A 24,394-nucleotide genomic window follows, 5' to 3' on the forward strand; every position below is an offset into this window, starting at 1 on the left:
GTTATCGAATGAAAATGAAATCCCTGTAATACTAAACCTCTTCTGGTAATATGGCAAGATCTCAGGCTCAGAATTAAATGCTGACAAAAGCGTATTTGTTAAAATGGACCCCGGACGCCAGCAACTCTCGTGCCTACCCATCTCTGAATGTAAAAGCGAAGGGGCCCAGGAGTCCAAACTGAAGTGGGTAGATACAGTAAACATTTTGGGGATTGAATATGGGATTAAGGAAAAAGCCTGGGGGGGGAAATTGGACAGAATGGGAAGAAAAAGTAATGCTTAAAATCACCATGTGGAAAAAATGGAGCCTTGCCATGTACCAGAAAGCGGTTTACATCTGGACTTACCTGATACCCCGGTGCATAACCTAGTGGTAGTCTATCCTCCCCCACTCGATCTCCTTCGGAGAGCTGAAAGCCAGACCTTCCGTCTAGTATGGCACACAGCGTCAGAGGCGTAACTAGGGAAAACGGCGCCCGGGGCAAGCACTGAAATGGCGCCCCCCACCGCCCCCCCCAACATACTACATTATACTTAGGTTTTTCCTCACAAGCGCCTGCCGCCGCTGCCAAGCCAGGCCACTGACTGGCCGCCAGGCGCCAGCAAAGCAATGGGGGGGGGCGCAGGCAGCGCGGAAGGGACCGCTTGTGGGGAAGGGGGCACCGACGCGCTCCCTTGACTGCTGCAGCGCTGCTGCACTGAGCAGGAAACATTTGTATTAACAAAAAATTTAAAAAAAAAATTAAAAAAAAATTGGTCATGGCAGCACCCCCCACGTGACCAGAAAAGATGGCACCCGGGGCACGTGCCCCCCCTATAGTTACGCCTCTGCAAAGCATCCTTCCCTTTGGCCCGTGCGGTAGCATTTAAGGAGGCTGAGCGGGGAGGCCTAGCCCTACCTGCCCTGCAACCCTATTTTGTAACTGAATTCATGTCCTACAATTTTGGAAACTGGATTTTCCTGAATGTCCATGATATGGCCAACCTCTTGCAAAAAACCTGGGTCTCGCTTTTCGCTCTGCGTTGGTGCAAGTCAGCATGGGGCATAGCATGGTGGGGGAAAGGATCTTTCAATGGTAATATCACACAAGTATTAAAAAGAGAACACCCGGACTACTTGAGATATTTGTTATTCACACTTAAAAAATGGAAGGTTGAACCGGATCTATTTAAAGGATCCTCCTCAATTAAGCAGCTAAGGAAAACAATTTATGGAGAGATTCTAGAAGTGGGTTTCTTAAAACCTGATTTAGAACATAAACGCTACAAACACCGCACTTCACAGTACTTGTTGCAACCTGATCACCCTATCGCTCTCTTTAAAGAGAAAAAAGTCCCATTCCATTTATGGGAAACAAGGTGGCGCTTATACCACCAAGTACTACCACTTAATGCGGCTAAGCCATGGCTCCCAGAGGACCAGCAAGAGTGCCCTAAAATCACCTGCAAACAGAAAGCTAGTGAGCTATGCAAAACATTCAGGGAAACCCACTCACATTTCTTAAAAGAGTGTGTGGTAGCCAAAAGGGTGTGGCAGGGAGTAAGCAAGCTGTTAGAGTGGCCTGATTTGGAAAAACAGACTTGGGAAGAACTAACCTCGGGTTTGAGTGATAGAACCTCCTTTCGAGGTCCCAGAAAGAAACCTTCAAGGAAACGAGACGGAACGGGTGCCCTCATACTAGGGAATTGGAATGTTCCCCTCCTCGTAATCAGGTTAGTAAACCTGTATGTCATTTATGCAATGCTCCTGCATAGGAATAGGGAGGGAAGACGCGACTAAGAGGTTCACACAGATGAGACAGTAAATCTCTTCTGGAAAAGTTTGTATGGTTATGTGCAAAACGACAAGAGTATCTCTTCTAAACAGCAATGGGACAAATTGTGGAAATGGACGTCGGACGTAACCCCCCCCCCAATTACCTGATGTGCCTTGAAATCCCCCACCCCCGAGTTACAGTACTACCTGCATATACTTCTTAACCTTGTGGGTTTCCAAATCCTTGTGTGTAAATCTTTGTAGATATATCATGTACAAACAACCACTTTGGTACAAACAACGCTTTGGCAACGTACTGTATGCTTTGGTAGTTTGTTGGTTCAATTAAAAAATCTTGTCTTATAAAAATAAAAAATAAAAATCTTGTCCTGTCTTGGAGGTGATGCCAGGGAGGGAACTTGGAACCTCCTGCTCTTCCCAGTGCCCCTCCACCCCCTGAGGGGAATATCAAGTAGAGACAAGTATTGCTGCTGAAGCTCAGCAAAAAGCAGCAGGAGCTGAAGCTCAAAGAAGAGTACTTTGCCTACTGCAAAGCCATGAGTTTGTGACTGCAGCGAGGACTTGCATGCTTGCATTGTACACCAGTACACTGAAACAGATCTTGAGAGCGTGGACAATTACTATCACATTACTATCCGTAACTGCTAGTTACTACACTCAGATACTACCTACTCCTGGTGACTGCTGGCATGCAGGCTCTCCAGGGACTTCCCACACAGAGCTTCCAGGGAGTTCTCTACACAGCAGGCTTTACAACACATTTTCTGGGAGGCTATACTGTGAACTCAAAGTCATCCCAAAAACCTAATGCAAAAAGTGGATTTTTTTTAAACCCTGGATATAAATTGGGCTGCACTCTAACATGCAGTGAAAAACCCAGATTGTGTGAAGTGCTCCCCGATAGCTCGCAGGGACTTTAGGGTAAATCTACCCGAGATGTGAACGCACATTCTGGAGGGGATGTGAGCTAAAGGGTAAAACCCTGTGTAAAAAAACATGGGGCATATGATGAGCAAAGCCACTTTGAATTACACCCGCAGCATGAGAGAAGCAGCCCCTCCCCTCTGCTTTCGGGTTTTCTTTTTGTGCAGGTTCACATTGCATGCCTCCGTGTTTTTCTTCTCGCTAATGAAGGGCGGGGGGAGAGTGTGTTTGTGAACTCCATGCAGAAGAACACAATGTTGCCTCGTGTTCTAGACTGGGAGCATTTGTATACACCAACATATTTCTTCCCTTTTTCCCAGCACATGTGTGTTCTGCTTGACATCAGTTTGTTGGTAAAACCTCTTTCTTAACCAGCAAAAACCTTAAGCAAGCTGACTAATATTGTTCAAAAATGTCAACTTGAGCATACACAGAGGTTTTGTAACTATAACTTTCAAAGAGCTTGCGTCCCGAAAACTGCTTTTTCCACTCTTCGCATCTAGGCAAGGCAGTTCTATCTGCATTCCTAGAGTGTGCTTTGCTCTTATGTTAATGATTATGTAGAGACTCTACATCAGTGCCTCTCCCTGGCAGTTGCTCCAGCATATTCAGAAAAAACTCGCTTGTTCACAGGATTTAAAAAACCCAGAAATACATTGGGATAAGCTAGAATGCAGAAGAGAAAGCCCGATTTGTGTGGGGGCTGCTTCCAAAAGATCTCCAGTGAATTTCGCAGTAAGTCTGGCTGATGTGTGAATGCACACACTCTCTTCCAGAGGAGATTTGCAGTAACAACCCTGTGTGAGAAAACTCTGTGTCACTCGGCTGATATATCTGGCTAACAAGAACAACAAAAGGCTGCCACATGGAAGTGGTTTTCAGTCGTGTGGATATGGAGGCTCAGGCAGTAGCCCTCTAACCAGCCTTCAACAACTCTAGCCAAGCCCATTATTTCATCCTGCAATTCCATTCTTCTGCATATTCAGGATTCACCCAAGTCTGTTCAGATGGTTCAGCTACCCTGTGCCGAGCTCTCTGGTACCTGGATCATCCTGCCACCTGTACAGGTGCAAATGTGTCAGAACAGTTGCACCCTCAGAAACGGTACTGTGCCGCTCTACATTTTCCACAGCATTTCACACCGAGTCTGGTGGATCCATCAGTTAATGCTGGAAGCTGCTATGGAAGAAACAATGACAGTCATAATTCCCCATCATCATTATTATTATTATTATACCACCGTCCATGTATAATGTGTTTTACAGGGGAGCGTAAGCCAGAGACAGATCCTTGACCAGAAGAGCTTACAACCACCTCTTACATAAAGCAGTAGCTCTATACTTGTGGGATTAATATCGGCTTCTGGTTAAGCTTCCTTTCAGGATGCTCCCAACAACAAGCACAGCATCTGCCCACCCCCTTCAACCCTGCCTTGGGATTTTTCACAGGATGCTCTCAATTCTGCTTCCCCTTCCTTGAGGCTTTTCTGGGATCTCACTCACTTACCCCTCTCTCCATCTCATGAGGTGGGCGTGGCCTACTCAAAACGGTGTGTAGACAGGTGTGGCCTACACCCAAAAGTCCACCACCATTACCTTCTTTACTGCACATGCAGGCAATTGACGGGTAGAATTCCTTTGTTCACTTCTTCCTTTATATCCCTTTTAAGGGATGAAGCGAGGGAGGGAATCCCCCAGTACACCGCCAGCATGTGTCCCCCAGCACTGCCAGGAACTTCAGCAACAATAATCATTGTCTCCCTTACAGGGCTGTTGTGAGGATGACTGAGATAATAGATGTGAAGGGCTTCAAACACTTGCTATGCAAAAACTAAAGCTTATTTTAAAGCCAACACAAAACAGTATACCCTCCCCATGTGCGCACCTGCCCACCCCCCTCAATGAAGCACTGCTATGTGAATGTGAATGTGGTTTTCAGCCAGCATGGTGTAGTGGTTAGAGTGCTGGACTAGGACCGGGGAGACCCGAGTTCAAATCCCCATTCAGCCATGAGACTAGCTGGGTGACTCTGGGCCAGTCACTTCTCTCTCAGCCTAACCTACTTCACAGGGTTGTTGTGAGGAGAAACCTAAGTATGCAGTACACCGCTCTGGGCTCCTTGGAGGAAGAGCGGGATATAAAATGTAAAAAATATAATTAATAAATAAATAAATTCCTAAGGAATATTTACTGGGGCAGAGCACATTTTTCGAATAAATCTCTGAACAACCTAGAAGCAGTTAAATGAAGGAGTTTGCAGCAAGAACATTATGTGTGCAAATTAAGTAATCCACACTAAAGAGGATTTATTTATTTATTGAAAAACACATTCTTTAGTTACAGATGAGCGCCTACCTAAGGAAAACAATGTGCTTTTATGTTTGAAATTCTTTTCCCCAAGAAAGAGCAGCCCAAGGAAAAAAAAGAGTGTGTTGTTCACTAGGGGTGTGCACGGAACCGCCAAACTGCGGTCCGGCACTGGGGTGGGGGGTGGCTTTAAGAGTGGGGGGAGGGTTTACTTACCCCTCCCGCCGCTTTCCCGCTCTGGCACCGTAATTTCAGATGTAATTGGGGCGGCCGGATACCTCCCTGCTGCCCCTTTCCTGCTGTCCCTATGAAAAACTCCCAGGAGTCCTTTGCGCGCGTGCACATTGTGTGCGCACTTCACGTCTCTGTGACGTGCGCACGCACAAAGGACTCCTGGGAGTTTTTCATAGGGACAGCGGGGGAATGGCGGCAGGGAGGTATCCTGCTGCCCCAATTTCTTCTGAAATTACGGCGCCAGAGTGGGAAAGCGGCGGGAGGGGTAAGTAAACCCTCCCCCCACTCTTAAAGCCACCCCGCCCCCGAACCAGACCGCCCAGGTCCAGACCGGTCTGGAGGCCTTTACAATGGCCTCCGGACCGGTCCGGGCCCATCCCTATTGTTCACACAGATTATCAGAGTGCAAAAACAGCCTGAAAATGCTTCTCAGAAGCTGTGTATCTGGATAAGGCACGCATACTTGTTAAGAAACACATTACCAAGAAAAAGTAAGGAGGAAGTCAGAAAGACGAGCACCTGGGGCAAGAGATGGTCAATGCAGAGGAAATGTGGGGAAAGCAGGGTGGGACTCTTCCATTTCCCTCTAGGTCAACTTCCAAGTGGTGCTAATCGTCCAACTGGTATTTTGAATAGTTGGTGGTCAAGAAAGCAAGTGATTGATTGTGGTGGGTCACTGGATGGAAATACCTCTGGACTTCCTATTTTGAGGAACACATACCATGGTTGGAGACAAGCAAGAGAGATGGAAATGGATCTAGCAAGAATACAAAGATCAGCTGGCCTTTTCAGATCTTCTGGGGCCACAGTGGTTAATACAGCCCGCTCCCCAATGTGAAGGATTTGCACATGTAGGGCAATGTTACAATTTGAATTGAGCACGTTCTCATGTGAATTCTAAATTGGTGCATTCCCACGAAACGAGTGCACCATGCTAGCAAAAGCACACAGATTGGCTCTGAGTGAAAGCAATATAGATGAGATACATGGAAAAATAGGTGTTGGGATAATGACAGATCCATCCTCTTCCCTGAATATTGCTGTCGGTATTTGGAAAGCTAAGGCAGTTGTACAATATTTTGTCTTCTAGAAAGACAACTAATGCCTCTCAATGGAGAGTCTCTTACACACTTACACACACACACACACACACACACACACACACACACACACACACACACACTTATTACAGCACCATCTCTGATAACGCTATCAGCCACAGAGCTTCCTAATCTCTTACTGTTTTACTGCAAAAGACGTAACTCAGAGCTACATGTGATTACCGACTACAAGACTGCACCATTTCAGATTCAAAGTGGTGTTGATGTTTTTATGCACCCCATGCATACCCTGTCAGGGGTAGGCAATGTACAGCTCTCCAGATCTTGCTGAACAACAACTTCCATCACCCCAGCCACAATTTATTATAGCTGGGGATGATGGGAGTTGTAGTTCGGCAACATCTGGAGAGTCCCACGTCGCCACCTGGGAAGACGTCACTGGGAAAATCAGAAATCAAATAAATAAATAACCCTGCCCTATATACGAAAAACTCATAGAAAACTAATATTGCTAGAACCCTCTCCCTGACTTGTTAGTTTTGTACTTTTGGAGTGCAATTTATGTGAAGGACCATTCAAAGAAAATCAGAACCTGCAGTCTAAAATAGTATGGCCCAGCTACGGAGACCTCACAGGGGGCTTCAGTTCATCTGTTGCAGTTTTTAAACAAGCCTTGAAGCGTCAAAGCAGCTTGGGGTTGTCACTCAGCCTGATACTAGAAAACATCCCCACATGCCGGACCAAATTGGGCTCCACCACAAACGCCCGCTCACTCATGGTACGCAATAGGGAATAAAGGGCAGTATCTTTGGCAAAGCCAGGGCGACAGCGTAGCTCCTTCAGGTAACCCAAGACACGGTGGGCAGAAGGAGCAGAGAACAGCATGGCAGGGGTGCAGCACTCTGTCACGGGCACTATGTTGTAGAGTGGAGGGGCCAAGCGGCGAAGCTCCAAAAAATAATGGCGGCCCACCAGTTCTACCAGCAGCATGCTATACAGGGCAAAGAACAGCACAATGGGCCAACTGAGGGCAGAGCGGCAAGATGTCCAGGAGTACAGAAAGCCCAAGAGGGACCCCAAGAACATCCCTATTCCAAGCCACTCTAGGATCCTCATGGGTTCTGGGTTGATATAATGCTGTAGTCGCTCAGGGTGGTAGAGCTTCACGTAAAGGGCGTTTTGGAGGTGGGGCTTTGAGAACCGCATCTGCAACAGGTGATGGAGTACTGGAAAGATCTCCTCCTCCGGGATAGCATCATCTTCCACCAGCAGCACGTACTTCGGATTGTAGGTCTGGAGCGATCTCTCAAGACAGTAAGCGTAATCCTGCTTCTCTTTTTCAAACCGGTTCAGTGAAAGGACCGAATTCTCACGCCTACCATAGCGGTTCACCACAGGAAAGGATTTAGCTAGGAGCTTGGCATCCTGGTGGCTGCTGGGATCTGCTTCTACGTTACAAAGCAAGATCCGGTGGTGTTGGCAAGAAGGGCCACACTCCTGGAGGAGGCGGTGGAAGCGGGATGCCACTTGAAGGACGTAGTGGAACTCAGGACGCCTCTGCACCGTGATGATGGTAATTAGCAACCAGGGCTGGAAGGCTTCACTGGCCACCTTCTCAGATGAATTTGGAGTCTGCAGTCTCTCAAAATAGTGGAGGGCACTCAGGCCATCCTCTTGGTTCTGCTGGAGGAACTCTTGACTCATTGAGTTCAGGTACCAGTGTCTCATGTAGAAATAGGAATGGAGGAGTTGCTGACAAGTCAATGGAGCTAGCACGCCAAATGTCACAACAGTCAAGACAAAGAAATGCACACACGGGCTGGACCAACGGAACTGCCTCCTCCAAGGCTGCAGTCCCTGTGGGAGCATGGTTGCCACATTCAGCATGTGGCTGTTCTGGAGTCATGCCTCAAGTCATTTGATCAACTCATTGTTTCTTCTGGTAATGTGGTGGATAATAGAGATGACCACGAGATTCAAACCTATAAAGAAAAGAGGAGAAAATCATCATGGTTTATATAAGTCTATCACATATAATAGGCAGCAAGTGGATGCTATGAGGGCCTTCATATTGGGAGAGCAACCTATCGATTATCTATATAGTTTATCTCTCCTAGGTGTACCTGTCACTAATCCCACATGTGGCAGCTCTCGTGAGAGCAGCTGCCTGGGGGATAGCGAGGGGGACGGGGAGACAATGATGGCGGTGGCGGGCCAGACCGGCTGGCTGCCGGGAACAGGAGGTGGTGGCAGGCCACCCGCCGGAAAGAGGAGGCAGCAGGCTGGCCTGGCCGCCAGGAGGAGGTGGCGGTGGGCCAGCCTGGCCCGGCTGCTGAAAGCAGGAAGTGGCAACTGAATGGCCGTCGGGAGGAGGAGGTGGTGGCCCAGCCCAGCCGCCAGGAATTGGTGGGCGGGAGGAGGTGGCAGGCTGGCTGGCCAGCCAGGCATAAAGCACCAGGTGGGGGGTGAGGAGGAAAAAGCGGGCCAGCGGAGGTGCAGATCCTCTGCGCCTGGCCCAGCTAGTTTTATTTATTGCATTATCTACTGCCAACTCATACAATCTCAAAGCAGTTTGCATGCAACAAAACAAACTTTTAAAAACATAAAAACATCCACCAAAAGCTGGGTTAAAGAAATTCATTTTTTAAGCATTCTTAAAGGCCACCAGAGATCAAAAACCATGCAGGGAGCACATTTCAGCAGGGAACACATTTCAAAGCTCGGGGCACCTCATAGAGAAGGCCTGATCTCAAGCTGCTGACAGACAAGCTGGTGGCAACTGCAGGCAGACTTCTCCAGGTGACTTTAATGTGCAGTGGGAACCATACAAAAGAGGTATGGCAGGGTAACCCAGGTAACCCAATCCTAAGCCATTTAGGGCTTTATATCACCAGCATTTTGTATTTCACCCAGAAAAATAGCAGCAACCAGTGCAGTGCTTTTAAATCTGAAGTAATATGGTCTCTCTGAGTTATCACGGAGACCAACCTGGCTGCTATGTTTTGTGCTAAATGAAGTTCACGGGCTACAATCAAAGAGAGCCCTATGTAGCATCGCAATAGTCAGGCCTGGAAGTTACCAGCATGTACACTACTGTTTTAAAGTCCTACTTTTTCAAAAATGGATGCAGCTGGTGTAACATCCAAAGCTGATAAAAAGCACTGCTGGTTGTTGCCTCCATCTGATACACCAGAGAGAGGCTTGGACCCAGAAGTACTCTCAAACTGTGTCCCTGTGTCTTCTGGGGGAGCATAACCACATCCAAAACAGGCAGAGCTATCACATATTCTAAACTATGACCCTCCAACAAGTGCCTTTAAATATAAATAAATCAATACAAACAAACATTTATTATTGAAACCTGCTGCTGCATGCTCTTTCTTGGGGGGTGGGCAGGGGAGGAGTATTTATAGTGGGCCTGCCATGGGCAATGAGTCACCCAGGATCATGTTCGAGGGCATCATGCCTTTAGGCTTGTTGCTTCAGGGGTGGAGGGCAATGACCTCTTGTTGCTTTATTCTCTCAAGTCTTGTGCTAAGGAGGTTGCATGTGCTAACCCTTTGGTGAGATTATGAGGTTAGATGGGGTAAGGTTACTAGGCAAGAGCTAGTTGGGCTTCTTGAAGGAGACTGCTGTAACAAGAGGGCCTGAGAAATCTTTTTAGTGGCAAGCTCTAACAGGCATGTGGTAACGGACCAACTACTGAGTAGGCTATACTTTTGTTGGGTCCTGTTTGTGTTGTGTTGGATTTAAATTATAAGTTGCTTTTGGAAACAATTGGCTAAAGAGTTGGGTATTATACTGGCACAGTCGTCAGGAACAAGAGACACCACTCCTCCGAATTTGATGCAAATCTGTTGCAAAATGGCTGAGAGTCAGCAGTTTAAGTACTTAACTCCTAAAAAAAGGGGTCCAACGTTTGGGCGACCTTTTTTCACCACAGATAATATATACATTTAAATTTTTTAATGTCTTTTTAGCATTCCCCAAAAATTCATGTTCATACAGGATTGGTTTCTTTTGCTGGTTTGAACAGTATCATTCCAGTGATTTTTGAGTAATTGTTGTTCAAAATCCCCATAACATGAGGTAAAATAACCAAGGGAAAGTGAGCTAAGAACATAACTGAGTCTGCCCACTGAGAATTCTGAAGCCAACGTTGGGAGGGGCAAGTCCTGACAATTTATAGTGAGCAACTTTCTGGTTCAGAACTCAGGTTCCTTTAAGGAGAGTCTATGAACACTCTGGCACTTTTATAGTTAAACATTCCTCTCCTCCTTTTCCTTTCATGGGCATTTATTTTCTCCCTCAGCCCCTTTTCTCTCACCCCCATCAAAGGGGGGAAGCTTGGAATAACTTTCTAGAAACAGGAGCGTAACTATGATAGGGCAAGGGGAGACAGTTGTCTGGGGGCCCAATGCCTTGGGGGGGGGTGTCCCAAAGACAAGTCACATGACTGACTCCCACAGCCGTGCACCCGCTCGGGCTTCCTTCAGTTGTATTCATCCTCCAAAACTTATTTATTAATTATTATTATCATCATCATCATCATCTTACATTTATATCCCGCTCTTCCTCCAAGGAGCCCAGAGTGGTGTACTACATACCTGAGTTTCTCCTCACAACAACCCTGTGAAGTAGACTGGGCTGAGAGAGAAGTGACTGGCCCAGAGTTATCCAGCTAGTATCATGGCTGAATTGAGATCTGAACTCGGGTCTCCCCGGTCCTAGTCCAGGTTTCTAACCACTACAGCACACTGGCTCTTTCTAACACTCACATCAACTGATATGAGTGTTAAGACCTGGAGCTACCAGAACAGCATGTCTTTCTCTAGTACCAGGGGTGGGGAACCTTGGCCCTCCCGCTGTTGTTGAACTACAACTCCCATCATCCCCAGGGGATGGTGGGAGTTGTAGTTCAAAAACAGCTGGAGGGCCAAGGTTCCCCACCCCTGTTCTAGTACCATTAATTGACTTGCATCATCCACAATTTACAAAACCTTTAAAAAATAATTTAGGATGATGTTCTATTGTGGCACATAGGGGGGGAGAGAGAGAGAGAGGAAAAAAAAACACAAGTTTTACTATGCTTTTTGTTACCACTATTCAGCCTCATTTAAGATTTCTTTACTTCATGAGCTGAGCTTCAGTGAGGGCGGGCATTTTAAAATCTTGTCTCGGGGCCCACTCCAACCCTGCTACGCCCCTGACTAGAAAGTAAGTTCATTGATTCCACTGCAGCTTAATTCTGAGTAAATGCGCATAGGAATCAGTACCAGCAGAGACCCTAGGCAAGAAGGTGGATTCTCTCTTTTTGCTTCCTTTCAACCCCTCAGCAAAGCATAGAAGTGGGGAACCCAGTGAGAAACCCATTTATTTCTCTGGGGCTTACTTCAGAGTTTAAAATTATACTAGCTGAGCCCCCACAGAGCTTGTGTGCAACAATACACTCCCCGACATACACTCCCTGCTCCTTCAGGCACAGTTTCTCCTGCCCTCCCCCCGTCGCTGCCCCAGTTTCTTCTGCCCTCCCCCCCGCTGCCCCAGTCTCCCCTGCCCCGTGTCCTCCTTCATCCCAGCCCGCCAAAGCGTGGTGGGGCTTTGCTCGCCGCCTGTCCTCCTCCTCGGCTTGTCCTCCCTGCTTGTTGTCCCTCAGCCGGTCAACCGTCACCATCCTCCCTCAGTCACTCAACCATGCTCCTCCCTCAGCCGTGTCCCCTGTGGAGTCTTGCCAACCACCTCCTGGCACACGCTCCTCCCTCCCACCCTTGCAAGTGTGTCCCCCTCTGGGCCTGCCATTGGTTGTGGCTTCAGCCTGGCTTCATCCCCACGCATCCCCCTGGTCCGTCTACAGGAATTAATAATATAGATTATTGGAACCAAGCACTCCATGCTAGGAAGTTCCAAAGAGGAAATGTTCCTCAAGAAAATCCTAAAAACACATTCCCACCCAGCACCAAGAAACCATCATTCTGATATGGACTGCTCTTGAACATGGAGGTCCTACATCACAGTCAAACTGCCTGTGAATATGGAAGCTTCATTTGGGTATACTTAAGAAATGAAGCCTCCATTTTCTCAGGTGGTTTGACTATCATGTAGAATCCCCATATTCAAGGGCAATCTACATCACAACAATAATTTGTTGGCATTGAGTGGGAATGGTTTCTGACTTCCTTGCTGCACTTCTTTGAAGCTTTCTGGGAGCATGTAGCTGAGCACTGTGAGAAAGAGGATGATGGACTGCAGCACACATGCCTTTTCCAGCAGCATTTTGATAACTGAACCTGCAGTTCTCCAGTACATGTACACCTAGAAGGAAGTGAATTCCATTAAACTCAGTGGGATGTGCTTCCATATAATGAGGGAACAGTTAAAGAATCCCTGAAAAATGGTGCTGGGGGAGTGGAGAATAATGGAAAGGCCCGATATAGGAAGATGCTAAAAAGCATCATCTCATACTGCACGGGAGGAGGCAATAGTAAACCTCTCCTGTATTCTACCAAAGACAACCACAGGGCTCGGTGGTCACCAGGAGTTGACACCAACTCAACAGCACACTTTGCCCTTTGATTGATTGATTGATTAATTGATTAAGTGCCATCAAGTTGGTGTCAACTCTTCGCGACCACACAGATAGATTCTCTCCAGGATGATCTGTCTTCAACTTGGCCTTTAATATCTCTCAGTGGTGCATTCATTGCTGTCGTAATAGAGTCTGTCCACCTTGCTGCTGGTCGTCCTCTTCTTCTCTTTCCTTCAACTTTTCCCAGCATTATGGACTTCTCAAGCGAACTGGATCTTCGCATAATGTGTCCAAAGTATGATAGTTTGAGCCTGGTCATTTGTGCCTCGAGTGAAAATTCTAGATTGATCTGTTCTTTGATCCATTTGTTTGTTTTTCTGGCTGTCCATGGTATCCTCAAAAGTCTTCTCCAGCACCAAAGTTCAAAAGCATCAATACTTTTTCTATCTTGCTTCCCCGAAGTCCAGCTTTCGCATCCATAGAGTGTCATGGGGAAAACCATTGTCCAAACAACAGTGGTCCCTCGACTTACGAACTACTCGACATAAGTATTTTTCGAGTTACAAACGGCAGTTTTAGATCCGGTTTTAGATCCGGTTTTTTCGACTTACAAATTTTTAGATGGGGTTTCCTCGACTTACGAATTTTACATGCGGTTTCCTTGACTTGCCTGCCTGTTTACTGCTTGTTTATTCTTGAAAAGAAATGTTCCTGTGCAGTTTGCAAGCCTTACTGGGGGTCTGGGTCTTTTTTCTAGGCTCCGGAACGCATTAATCCATTCCCAATGCATTCCTATGGGAAACCGCTTTTCGACTTACGAACTTTTCGACTTACAAATGTGCATTCGGAACGGATTAATTTCGTAAGTAGAGGGACCACTGTATTCTAATCTTTGTAGGTACAGACACGTCATGGCATCTAACTATCCTTTCCAAGGCCTTCATTACAACCCTACCAAGTGCTAGTCTGCAGTGTATTTATTGACTGCTGGATCCTTTACTGTTGACGGTCGATCCTAAAAGGCAGAAGCTATCCACCACTTCAATGTCTTCATTGTCAATTCTGAGGCTGGTTGTTGCACCTGTTTTCATTAGTTTAGTCTTCTTTACATTTAGTTGTAGTCCCATTTTTTCACTGAGCTGCTTGACTTTCATTACTAGAGCTTGCAGAAAATCCACATTCTCAGCTATCAAGAGTGGTGTCATCAGCATAGCACAGGTTATTGATGTTTCTTCCTCCAGCTTTAAAGCCACACTCTTCTTCCAATCCAGCTTCTCTCGCTATATGTTCAGCATATAAATTGAATAAAGAAGGAGAAAGTATACAGCTTTGTCTTACTCCTTTGCCAATCTGGAACCAGTCTGCTTCACCATGTTCCGTCTGGACTGTGGCTTCCTGTCCTGTGTATAGGTTTCTCATGAGAACAATGAGGTGTTCTGGGACACCCATTTTCCAAAGGATATTCCACAACTTGACATGGTTGACCCAATCAAAGGCTTTTCTGTAGTCAATAAAGCACATATTGACTTCTTTCTGGTATTCTTTGGCTTTCTCAATTATCCAGCCTGCATCAGCAACGATGTCTCTTGTTCCTCGGCCTTTTCTGAAACCAGCTTGAACATCCGGCATTTCCCCTTCCATGCAGGGCTCTAATCTGTGTTGGATGATCCTGAGCATTATTTTGCTAGCATGTGAGATTAAAGATATTGTGTGATGGTTTGCGCAATCTGTTAAGTCTCCTTTCTTTGGTATGGGTATGTAGACTGACCTCTTCCAATCTGTTGGCCACTGTGTTGTTCTCCAAATTTGCTGGCATAGTTTGGTTAGAGCCTTGAGTACTTCTTCTTCTGTTGCCTGCCATATTTCTGTGGCTATTCCATCAATTCCTGTAGCCTTCCGACTTGGTAATGACCAGAGTGCTGATCTAACTTCATCTTCCCGTACTAGAGGTTCTTGCAAGTAGGGAATATCTTCTAGAGTATCTTGGAAGTTGATGTCCCTGATGTACAGATTTTCAGTATACTCCTTCCATCTCTGTTTGATCTTCTCTGAATCAGTTACTATCTGTCCTTTGGCATCCCTTAACATACCAATTCGAGGTTGGAACCTCCCTCTGAGTTCAGAGATCTTTTGGAAAACTTGCCTTGTTTTTCAATGTCTACTTCCATCCTCAAGCTCATTACAGATGTCATTGTAGTACTGCTCCTTGTCTCTTCTAACAGCTTTCTGAAATTCCCTATTAAGTTGCTTCCTGAGGTCTTTATCTTTCTTGACTTTGGCTTCTCTCCTCTTCTGGGCAATTTCCCAGAAAGAAACATTGGTCTTACCGTGAATGGTTCTTTTTCCCTGAAGTAGGAGATCCTCAGATAGGGTGGTGTACTGCACATGCTCGAGACAGAACTGGAATCACGTGACTTGATTGAAGGCGTGGTTACCTCCTAGCCCCAGTTCCAGGAATGATGAGCGAGGTATGATGGTGTAACAGGAGAGAGCCCAACTAAGGTCAAGTAAAGATTAGAACAAGAGACAAGGCACAACAGGACAACAGAAAAGCCCCAATGATATGTACAGAACAGGCAATAGTGAGAGACTATGGATCCCTGAGAGCAGCCTCAGAAAAAGGTGCAGGGGACCCCCTGCCCCAATAGGAGGAAGGCACAACTAATAGCCACGCCCCAACCCAGACAGCACATCCGGGTGGGGCTGAGGATCTCCTACTTCAGGGAAAATGAACCTTTCACGGTAAGACCAATGTTTCTTTTTCCCCTGAGCAGGAGATCCTCAGATAGGGACCTACCCAAGCAGCTAAAGGAACCCGGGAAGGGAAGGATGTGCCTAGACCATTTGCTGTAAAACAGTGCGACCAAAGGCCGCTTGATCCTGAGTAAAATCGAGAATTTTATAGTGCTTGATAAAAGGCGTGGTAGACGACCAAGTAGCCGCTCTGCAGATTTCCGAGGAATGTGTGCTGAAAATGCCGTGGACGTGGCGGTGCTCCTAGTGGAGTGAGCGGTAACCCATCCCGGGGGAGGAAGATGGAGAGCTGTATACGCCATCTGTATGCATGATTTGATCAAACTGGCCAACGTGGCTTTGGAAACCCTCTCTCCAAGGTTGGCTGCACGGAAAGAGACAAACAGGGAGTCCGCTCAGCGAATGGACTTCGTGCGGTTTATATAGATTCGTAGTGCCCTACGCACGTCGAGTTTGTGCCACAGCTTTTCCTTAGGATGCACTGGATCCAGGCAGAAGGAAGGTAGGACGAGCGCTTGAGCCCTGTGGAAGGTGGAATTGATTTTGGGAAGAAAGGTCGGGTCTAGCCGAAGGATGACCAAATCAGAATTGAAAGTGCAAAACTCTTTAGACATGGAAAGTGCAGCTAACTCTGAAACTCTGCGGGCAGAGGTTACCGCCACGAGGAAGGCTACTTTCAGAGAGAGTCCTCAGAGGAATTGATGCAATTGGCTCAAATGGTTCCTTCATGAGAGCATTGAGGACTCGGTTCAAGTTCCAAGACGGAAAACGGCGGATAGGAGGAGGGGCCAGGTTCGTGGCTCCCCGCAGAAATCTAGAAAGGTGAGGATGGAAATGGACCTGGCCCTCTGACATTGAGGAAATCTGTAAAACCGATGCTAAGGCTGAGGCCTGTCGTCGGAGGGTACTAGGGTGGAGCTTCATATCGAGACCAGCCTGTAGGAACTCAAGGACCTCTGGGACTCCTGCCTTCAGAGGATCTGAACCACGACTCTTTGCCCAACGAAGGAACGTGGACCAAGTGGACTGGTACACTCATATTGTGGAAGGGCGCCTAGAAGGTCATGACATCCTCCTGTCGTTTGTGTAAGAGAGGTCGTAGTTGCCTGACGATGCGGTCCCTGCGTTCTGGAGGCAGGGAAATTGTGTTCTGTGCGGTGTCGAATAGTGCTCCCAGGTGGACCAGGCGCTGAGAGGGTATGAGATGGCTCTTTTGACTGTTAATCACAAACCCGTGATCCCGGAGGGCCTGCAAGGTGGTCTGAACATCCTTGATTGCTTGTCCCCTGGAGGGCGCTCTGAGAAGGATGTCGTCCAGGAAAGGATGGAGGCCCACCCCCTAGAGGCGGAGGAAGGAGACGAGGGACACCATCAACTTTGTGAAAACCCTTGGGGTTGAAGCGAGGCCGAAGGGTAGAGCACGATACTGATAGTGGACCCCGTTGTAGGCAAAGCGAAGGAATTTCCGGTCGCTGGGTCTGATAGGTACGTGAAGGTAGGCCTCCGAGAGGTCCACCGAGGCCAGGTAGTCTGCCTTCCTCACCGCTTCCTTTATGGTGCGGAGAGATTCCATGCGAAACTTCTTCTTCCATACGAAGCGGTTGAACGCCTTGAGGTCCAAAACCGCTCTCCAGGACCCATCCTTTTTGGGGACCAGGAACAGTATGGAATATACCCCCTGGAACTTCTCGGAGTGGGGGGGTATGTTCTATGGCGTTGATCTGTAGAAGGTGACGTACAGCCAGCTGCATCCGACGATGTTTGGTCGTGTCGGAAGATCTTGGTTTAGGGATGAAGCGGGAAGGAGGGGAAGACACAAGGTCTATGGCGTACCCTCTGGAAACCGTTTCCAGAACCCACTGGTCTGAAGCTGTCGACATCCAGGTGAGCACGAAGTGTGACAGCCTTTCCCCCCACAGGGATGTAGTCATTGTTTTCATTGACAGAAGGAGGGGAAGGGGCAGGAGTTGGTTCCGCAGGGTTGACCTCTGGAGCGTGGTCTCCACTGTGGTCGGTTGAAGCCCCTGGAGAAGGTGGGACGGGAGTCCCTGGTCTGGTTGGGGTGGGAGTAGTGGAAAGAGTGGTGACGGAAGGGACGAAAGGAGCTATGGCCGCCGCGAAAGGAAGACCTGAACTCCTTCCTAGTAGACGGCATGACTTTTTTCTTATCTTTCGTATCCACCAGGATGGGTTCCAATGCCTCACCGAAGAGAGAAGAGCCATCGAAGGGAGCCGCTGTCAGTGCCACTTTAGACTTAGTATCCACATTCCAAGACTTAAGCCACAGAATTCTTCTAGCTGCCACGCCGGAGGCTAGAGCCCTGGAAGACTGATGAATAATGTCCAAGCTGGAATCGGCCGTGAGTGCCGCAGCCTTGGCCATCTTGTTAATGTCCTGGTGTAACTTTGTAAGTTCTGGGGGGACCATTTGAACTAGGTCCTTTGCCCAGAGGACCGCAGCTCGAGCAAAGATGGAGTTGGTAGAAGCCATCTTTATAGCAGAAGAGGAGGCCTCATGTGCCTTCTTCAGTAGGGAATCGCAGCGTCTGTCTTCCTGTGATCTGAGCTGTTCCTGATGTTCAGAGTGAACCACCGCCCCCGACACCATTTGGACCACTGGGGGATCCACCTTGGGTGTGGCGAGTAGAGAAGACACCTCTGGAGGCAACAGGTAATGTTTCTTTGGCAAGCTGCCAATGGGCTTAGCCGAGGTGGGACGTTGCCATTCTGTGCACATAACCTTCTTAAATAAAGGAGGAAAAGGAAAAATCGGGTTATTTGGTTCTGATGGAGGGAAGACCTGCTGGTCGAATGCAGCAGCAGTGGTATTAGCTGGAGCCTCCGCAGGTGAGACATCCTTAATCGTGCGCTTAGCCTTGGCTAGTAAAATTTCAAAATCTGTAGAAGAAAAAAGTCTGGTGGAGTTAGAGATTGGAGGAGTGACCTCCTCCTCAGATAATTCCCCCTCCTCTTTCCCTGAATCAGCGGGATCCCTAGGGATCAGTGGATGAGATTGCGAGGATTCCTCCCCAGAAGAAGAAGAAGGCACCACCGGGGCAGTAGGTTTGGCCGGTGGGACAGGAGGACCCTGAGGGAGGGCAGGGAGGGCGGGGGGAGGGGCAGGGTTGGGATACATGGGGTGGGCCGGTAAGTGAGTGGGCCTACGCTTGTCCGGTGAAGAGGAGGAGGATGAAGAGTACCCCTGCGTTTGCTCTTGTGCCTATGGGCGGGGACCCTGGGTACAAATAAACCTCTTTCCCATATGGGAATAGCCCTACGACGTGGGCTGGAGTCCGGGGAGGAAGAGGAAAGACGATCCGTGCCCAGTCCTGATTGGGTTAACAGACCTGGCTAGAACAGGTCGAATCGCCTCAGAGGGTCCCGCCTGAGATGTACCTGGAGCTGTAGGTGGCTCACTATTGATCAAAATAGAGGGTTGCCCATGTGCACTAAACAGAACCGCAGGTGGCTCAATATTAATCACAGTAGAAGGTTGCCCCAGTGCACTAAACAGAGCCGCAGGTGGCTCATTATTATTCACAGCCAAGAATTGCCCAGGTGCACCAAACGGAGCCGCAGGTGGCTCTAAGTTGAATTCTCTAGCAAAGAAGGCCCGCAACCACTGCGTGGCCCTGGGCGAAAAAGGGTCGTTACTCACGGCTTGCATATGCAAAGGTTGCGAAGGTGGAGAGACGTCGCGGGAGTCATATGTAAGCGGGGGGGGGGGGGGAGAGAGCGGACCAACCGGTTCCCCCTCGACCATAATCTCGCTTGGAATGGTAGCAACTGGAGCCGGTTTGTTGCCCACCGGGCTCCGGGCACGGCAGTCAGGTGTTTTGTGCGCTCCTTGCACTTGTCCTTCGATTTTGTGCCATTTTTCCCCGCCTTAACCTTTGAGCGGCGGCAAACCGCTTGAATGAGTAGCCGCTCGCTCAGCCTCTTTCGCCCCTTGAGTAAATGGCCAGCGTCCTTACGGGAATCCTTTCGCTTTTTCTTCTTTTTCGGGGGGGAGGACTGAAGGTGGAGAGACGTCATGGGAGTCATATGTAAGCGGGGGGGGGGAGCGCGGACCAGCCGGTTCCCCCTCGACCATAATCTTGCTTGGAATAGTAGCAACTGGAGCCGGTTTGTTGCCCACCGGGCTCCGGGCTCCAGGCACGGCAATCAGGTGTTTTGTGCGCTCCTTGCACTTGTCCTTCAATTTTGTGCCATTTTTTCCCGCCTTAACCTTTGAGCAGTGGCAAACCGCTTGAATGAGTAGCCGCTCGCTCAGCCTCTTATGCCCCTCGAGTAAATGGCCAGCGTCCTTACGGGAATCCTTTCGCTTTTTCTTCTTTTTCGGTGGGGGGGAGGACTGGTCATGTAAGTGCTTTGATTTCTTCAAAGCCTTAGCGGGGCGCTGCTCAACAGATTTTGCAGGGAGGGACTGATTGGGAGGATCAGAAAATGGTGGCGGAGCCGCGACGCTAGGCAGAGCACTAGACAAAGGAGCCAGTGCAGCGGGAGGGGCCGACCAAGTGCTTGGCTGAGCCACTGAGGAAACCGCGCCCAGCTCCCATGGAATGTGCGAGCTCTCTGAAAGGGAGCCTTGCATAAGGTCTTCAGCGTGAGTTGCTTCCACAGCAAAAGGGAAACCCTGCCCTAGTCTCTTAAGAAAACCAATCAAAAGAAATTTAGAGGCAGATCCAAATTGGAAATAAAAAAGGAATTTTGAGAGAAATCTTTATAGTAGACTGAATTGAGAACTGCTCCCCTCCCACCCTAGCACACTTGACAGGGTGAAGAGAAGGGAGGATAGGCAAAAAAGGGCAGGAGAAAGAATCAGTAGAGATAGAAGTCACCAAATACCTAAATGACCAGAGCTGTCTCCAACAACAGTCCTATCCCGAGCGAGACAGAACTGGAACTGGGGCTAGGAGGTAACCACGCCTTCAATCAAGTCACGTGATTCCAGTTCTGTCTCGAGCATGTGCAGTACATCACCCTATCTGAGGATCTCCTACTCAGGGGAAAAATTGCTTTCTAATTGCTATTTTGCTTTCTTCTGTTTCTTGGTCTTTGGCAGTCTCTTTTCACATTCATCCTTAACAACCTCTTTAATTTCATTCCACAGTTCCTCTGGTTCCCTATCAATGAGGTTCAGAACTTCAAAGTGATTCCTGATGTTCTCCTTGAAAATGGTGAGTAAATTCTCAAGATCATATCGTAGTAGCTGGATAGCTTTGCTTTTACACTTTAACTTGACTTGGAATTTGCACATGAGCAGTTCATGATCGGTCCCACAATCGGCCCCCGGCCACGTCTTTGCTGTTATAACTGAGCTCTTCCACCTCCTTGCAAAAATACTGTGATCAATTTGATTTTTATGTACTCCATCTGGTGATGTCCATGTGTATAGGCACTGCTTTGGTTGCTTGAAGAATGTGTTAGCAATGAAGAGATCATTGGCTTGGCAAAAACTAATAAGTCATTCTCCTGCTTCGTTTCTGTTTCCTAGGCCACATAGGCCGATTGTGTTTTCCTCCTTACTTTTTCCAACTTTGGCATTCCATTCTCCAACCACCACTTTACCTTTACCTTTTTGAAATGCAGTGGAAACTAGGGATGTGCACAGAACCGGTGACGGCCAGTTCGGTGGCAGGAGGAGTGTTACCTTTAAGGATCGGGGAGGGTGCCCCCCCCATGTTTTTCCCACCGGCGCTGTGCTTTAAAATGGTCATGCGGGGGGGTAGTGTACCTCCTTGCCGCTCTGGTGCACGTCAGACCGGACGTACCTGGTGCGCATGTTTGCGTGCAATGTGCGAGCCAGAGAGTGTAACGTGCACGATTGCACCGGGTACTTCCACTCCAACATGCACCAGGGTGGCAAGAAGGTACGCTGCTGGCCCGCAGGATCGTTTTAAAGCACTGCGCTGGCGGGGAACACACACTCCTCAATCCTTAAAGGAGCCCCTGCCCCTGTGTTCGAACTCGTTCAAACGCCAGTTTCTTAACCAGTTTGGCATTTTAGAAATAGAATGCTGGACTGGTTCGTGCACATTCCTAGTGGAAACCCAGCACCCAGCTTGTTCTCAAATAATCTGACATTAGCCACAGCATCCCACAGAGCATAAGAACTCTTAGTATATTTAAGCTTGTTAAATCTTGGCTTTTTATCCAGGCTTTACATGATTGTTCTGTTGCTGCTTCTATGTGTTTTACCCGTGTATAGTTTTTTATGTTTGTATTTTATAGATTTTAAATTAGAGTTGTTTGATATTTTTAGCTTAATATTTTTATTGTCATTTTTATTGTATGTTTTTTAACTTTTGTAAACCAACTTGGGATTGTTTTTAATGAAAGGCAGTCTATAAATTTAGCAATAAATAAATAAATAAATAAATAAATAAATAAATAAATTAAATTAAATTAAATTAAATTAAATTAAATTAAATTAAATAATCCCTCCTCTCTTAGCTTGTCGAGAATAGAGCAAGAAAGAGACAGTGTCTGACATGAGGAACATTACTCAAAGTAATCCTACTGAAATCAAATGAACATATTAAGGAATGCCTAATGTCCTTTTAATTTCAATGAGACTACTTTGAGTAAGCCATTAGCCTATCCATCATTAACCATTAAGTGGAGGCCTGGAGCTTAAAGGGAATAAATTTACTTTGTCTATGCTCAGAGCCGAGGCAAGGTCACTTGGGTACAACTTTTAAAATGTACTACTCTCTAGACAGAAGGAAGAGAGACAGATACTATTAAGTATCATTAAAACATACCACAGCTTTATTAGAAGAGGAAGGCCAGAAGAGCTCATATCAGCTGCTCAGAGCTCAAGTGTAGCCAGAGAACAGGCCCTGGGAAGGTGAGGAGAGAGTGGCTGCTCAAGGCCTGCGTGGCCTGAGGGAAGGAAGGAGAAAAGGAAGAAGATACAAGGGCTCTTCTAAGTTTCCTTCCCTTCAAAGAATTGAGGTTTCAAGAACGGGGGGGGGGGGCGGGCTTTTGTTCTTTAAGGGGGCATGAAGTAGGGTATGAGTAACTACATATGGTAAAAAGGTACAATTCAGAGGCTTGCGGTTCCTACCATTTCAATCAGATTAGTTTAAGGCCTAACACTAGTTCCGAAGGCAGCATTGCTGATAATACCATCCTGAAGGGAATTAAACCAAGCAGGCCAACTGTGAGGTTTGTGGGAAGAAAATCTGTGGAGTCTAAAGCAGTTATTTTTTAATGATAATTGTTGTTTGTGTGTGTTTAAAAAATGAAGTACAGATTTAAAGTCAACACAAATTACTCAATTCTTGTGGAGTCCTTCGTTCACTGCTGAATAATCATGATGTGGGATCACAATGCCACTATTACTGAATCTACTAATTTCATTTAATTGTCTTTTTTCCAGTGGGGGGCCAGGGGCAAAGTGAGACTTTATCTTAGTTGAAGGTGTTACAATGTTTTTGGTGTTCAACATCAGGAAGTTCTACTTTGTGGTTTGAGCTTACACAACTACAGTGGTCCCTCGACTTACGTAATTAATCCATTCCGAACGCACGTTCGGAGGTCGAAATTTTCGTAAGTCGAAGAGCGCACCACGGAAGTCTGGAAACATTCGTAAGTCGAGGAAACCGCATCTAAAAATTCATAGGTCGAGTAAGCTGAATCTAAACCGGCAACTACTTCCAGTCTTTTTTGTCGCTCGTAACTCGAAAACATCGGATGTCGAGTAGTTCGTAGGTCAAGGGATTACTGTATATTATTTAGTAAGAAGTTAATAGAATTTCAGTCAAAACTAGAACCTTGATAACATTACAATTTAGATCTTGACTGGGCTGAGGGGAGTGTTGCCAAGTGTGCAGACTTAAAATATTTCTTAATAACTATGTGTTGTCCCCCCAAAAAGATATCTGTGCTACTAAAGTAGGAGTGGTATTCTGTGAGTCTGAAGATCAGTATACATCACTAGACCTTTCGATCAAATGTGGCTCTTCACACAGGCTTTTATATGAGAATACAATTTTTACTGCTCTGCTTTGTGTGTTACTGTTTTATATAGGTTTAAAATTTTTTAAACAGAAATATATTTTTATATTTAATATTTGTACTTTTAATTTGTGTTTTAGTTGTGCATTGTTTTAATTATATTGTTAACTACTTTGGGATTATTTTAATGAAAAACAGTATAGAAATGAAATAAATTAAAATGTGCCCATCCCACTTATTGAAGCCTGTAATGCTATTAGTTTGGAGAGGCATGGGTAGTAACTTCTGTCAAACAAGGCTTAAAATACCCTCCAAAGAAGCAGTTTTTCAATAGAAAGGAAAAAAACTTATCCTCCAATTGCAAAGGGAATACTTTACCAAAGAACCTTTCCTTATGTCACAGTTCTATTAATATAATTAAGATGCACCAGTTGTTTCAACATTCTAACTTTATAAACCCTGAATATTATCTTGGTGATAAAAATTTAAATTGTCTGCCCTGTCTGCCTGAAAGTTTGCAGGCATCAACTAGGGAACAGCACCCATTCGAATCTGGTGCAGATCTAATGTAAAGTGGCTAAGCTGCAACAGTTAAAAAACTGACCCTTAAAAAACTCTAGAAAACAAGTGTTTACTACTAGGGCTATTCATTGGGCACTGCAATCCCAATGAATCTCCAAGATCCTCCTGGTGCTGCTTCTACCATGGCCATCTACAGTGCAGTTCATTATATTCTCAGTCCCACACCATATAAGCTGTAAAGACTTTGTACTGTCTGGTATATGAAGATGGCTTTAGAAATGAGGGTCCATGCACCCATATTTTGCCTTGGTCTTTCAACTGGACA

The 24,394-nt window shown here is 46.8% G+C and overlaps 1 protein-coding gene across 9 annotated transcripts in view; it reads right to left on the bottom strand.

Annotated features, from left to right (window-relative positions):
• Positions 1–5,539: 5,539 nt before the first annotated feature.
• PGAP4 (post-GPI attachment to proteins GalNAc transferase 4) overlaps positions 5,540–24,394 on the bottom strand; it is a 48,452-nt gene continuing 29,597 nt past the window's right edge. For 8 of the 9 annotated variants that reach the window (XM_053303079.1, XM_053303082.1, XM_053303080.1 and 5 more), the window contains one exon: positions 5,540–8,284. In XM_053303079.1, coding sequence (XP_053159054.1) covers positions 6,984–8,189 — 1,206 coding nt within the window. In that variant the 5' untranslated portion in view covers positions 8,190–8,284 and the 3' untranslated portion in view covers positions 5,540–6,983. Of the gene's footprint in view, positions 8,285–19,519; positions 19,533–24,394 lie in introns of those variants that run through there. The other variant, XM_053303084.1, reaches the window with a different exon arrangement.

The sequence above is a fragment of the Hemicordylus capensis genome, chromosome 2, assembly GCF_027244095.1.
Source record: "Hemicordylus capensis ecotype Gifberg chromosome 2, rHemCap1.1.pri, whole genome shotgun sequence".
Lineage (NCBI taxonomy): Eukaryota > Metazoa > Chordata > Lepidosauria > Squamata > Cordylidae > Hemicordylus > Hemicordylus capensis.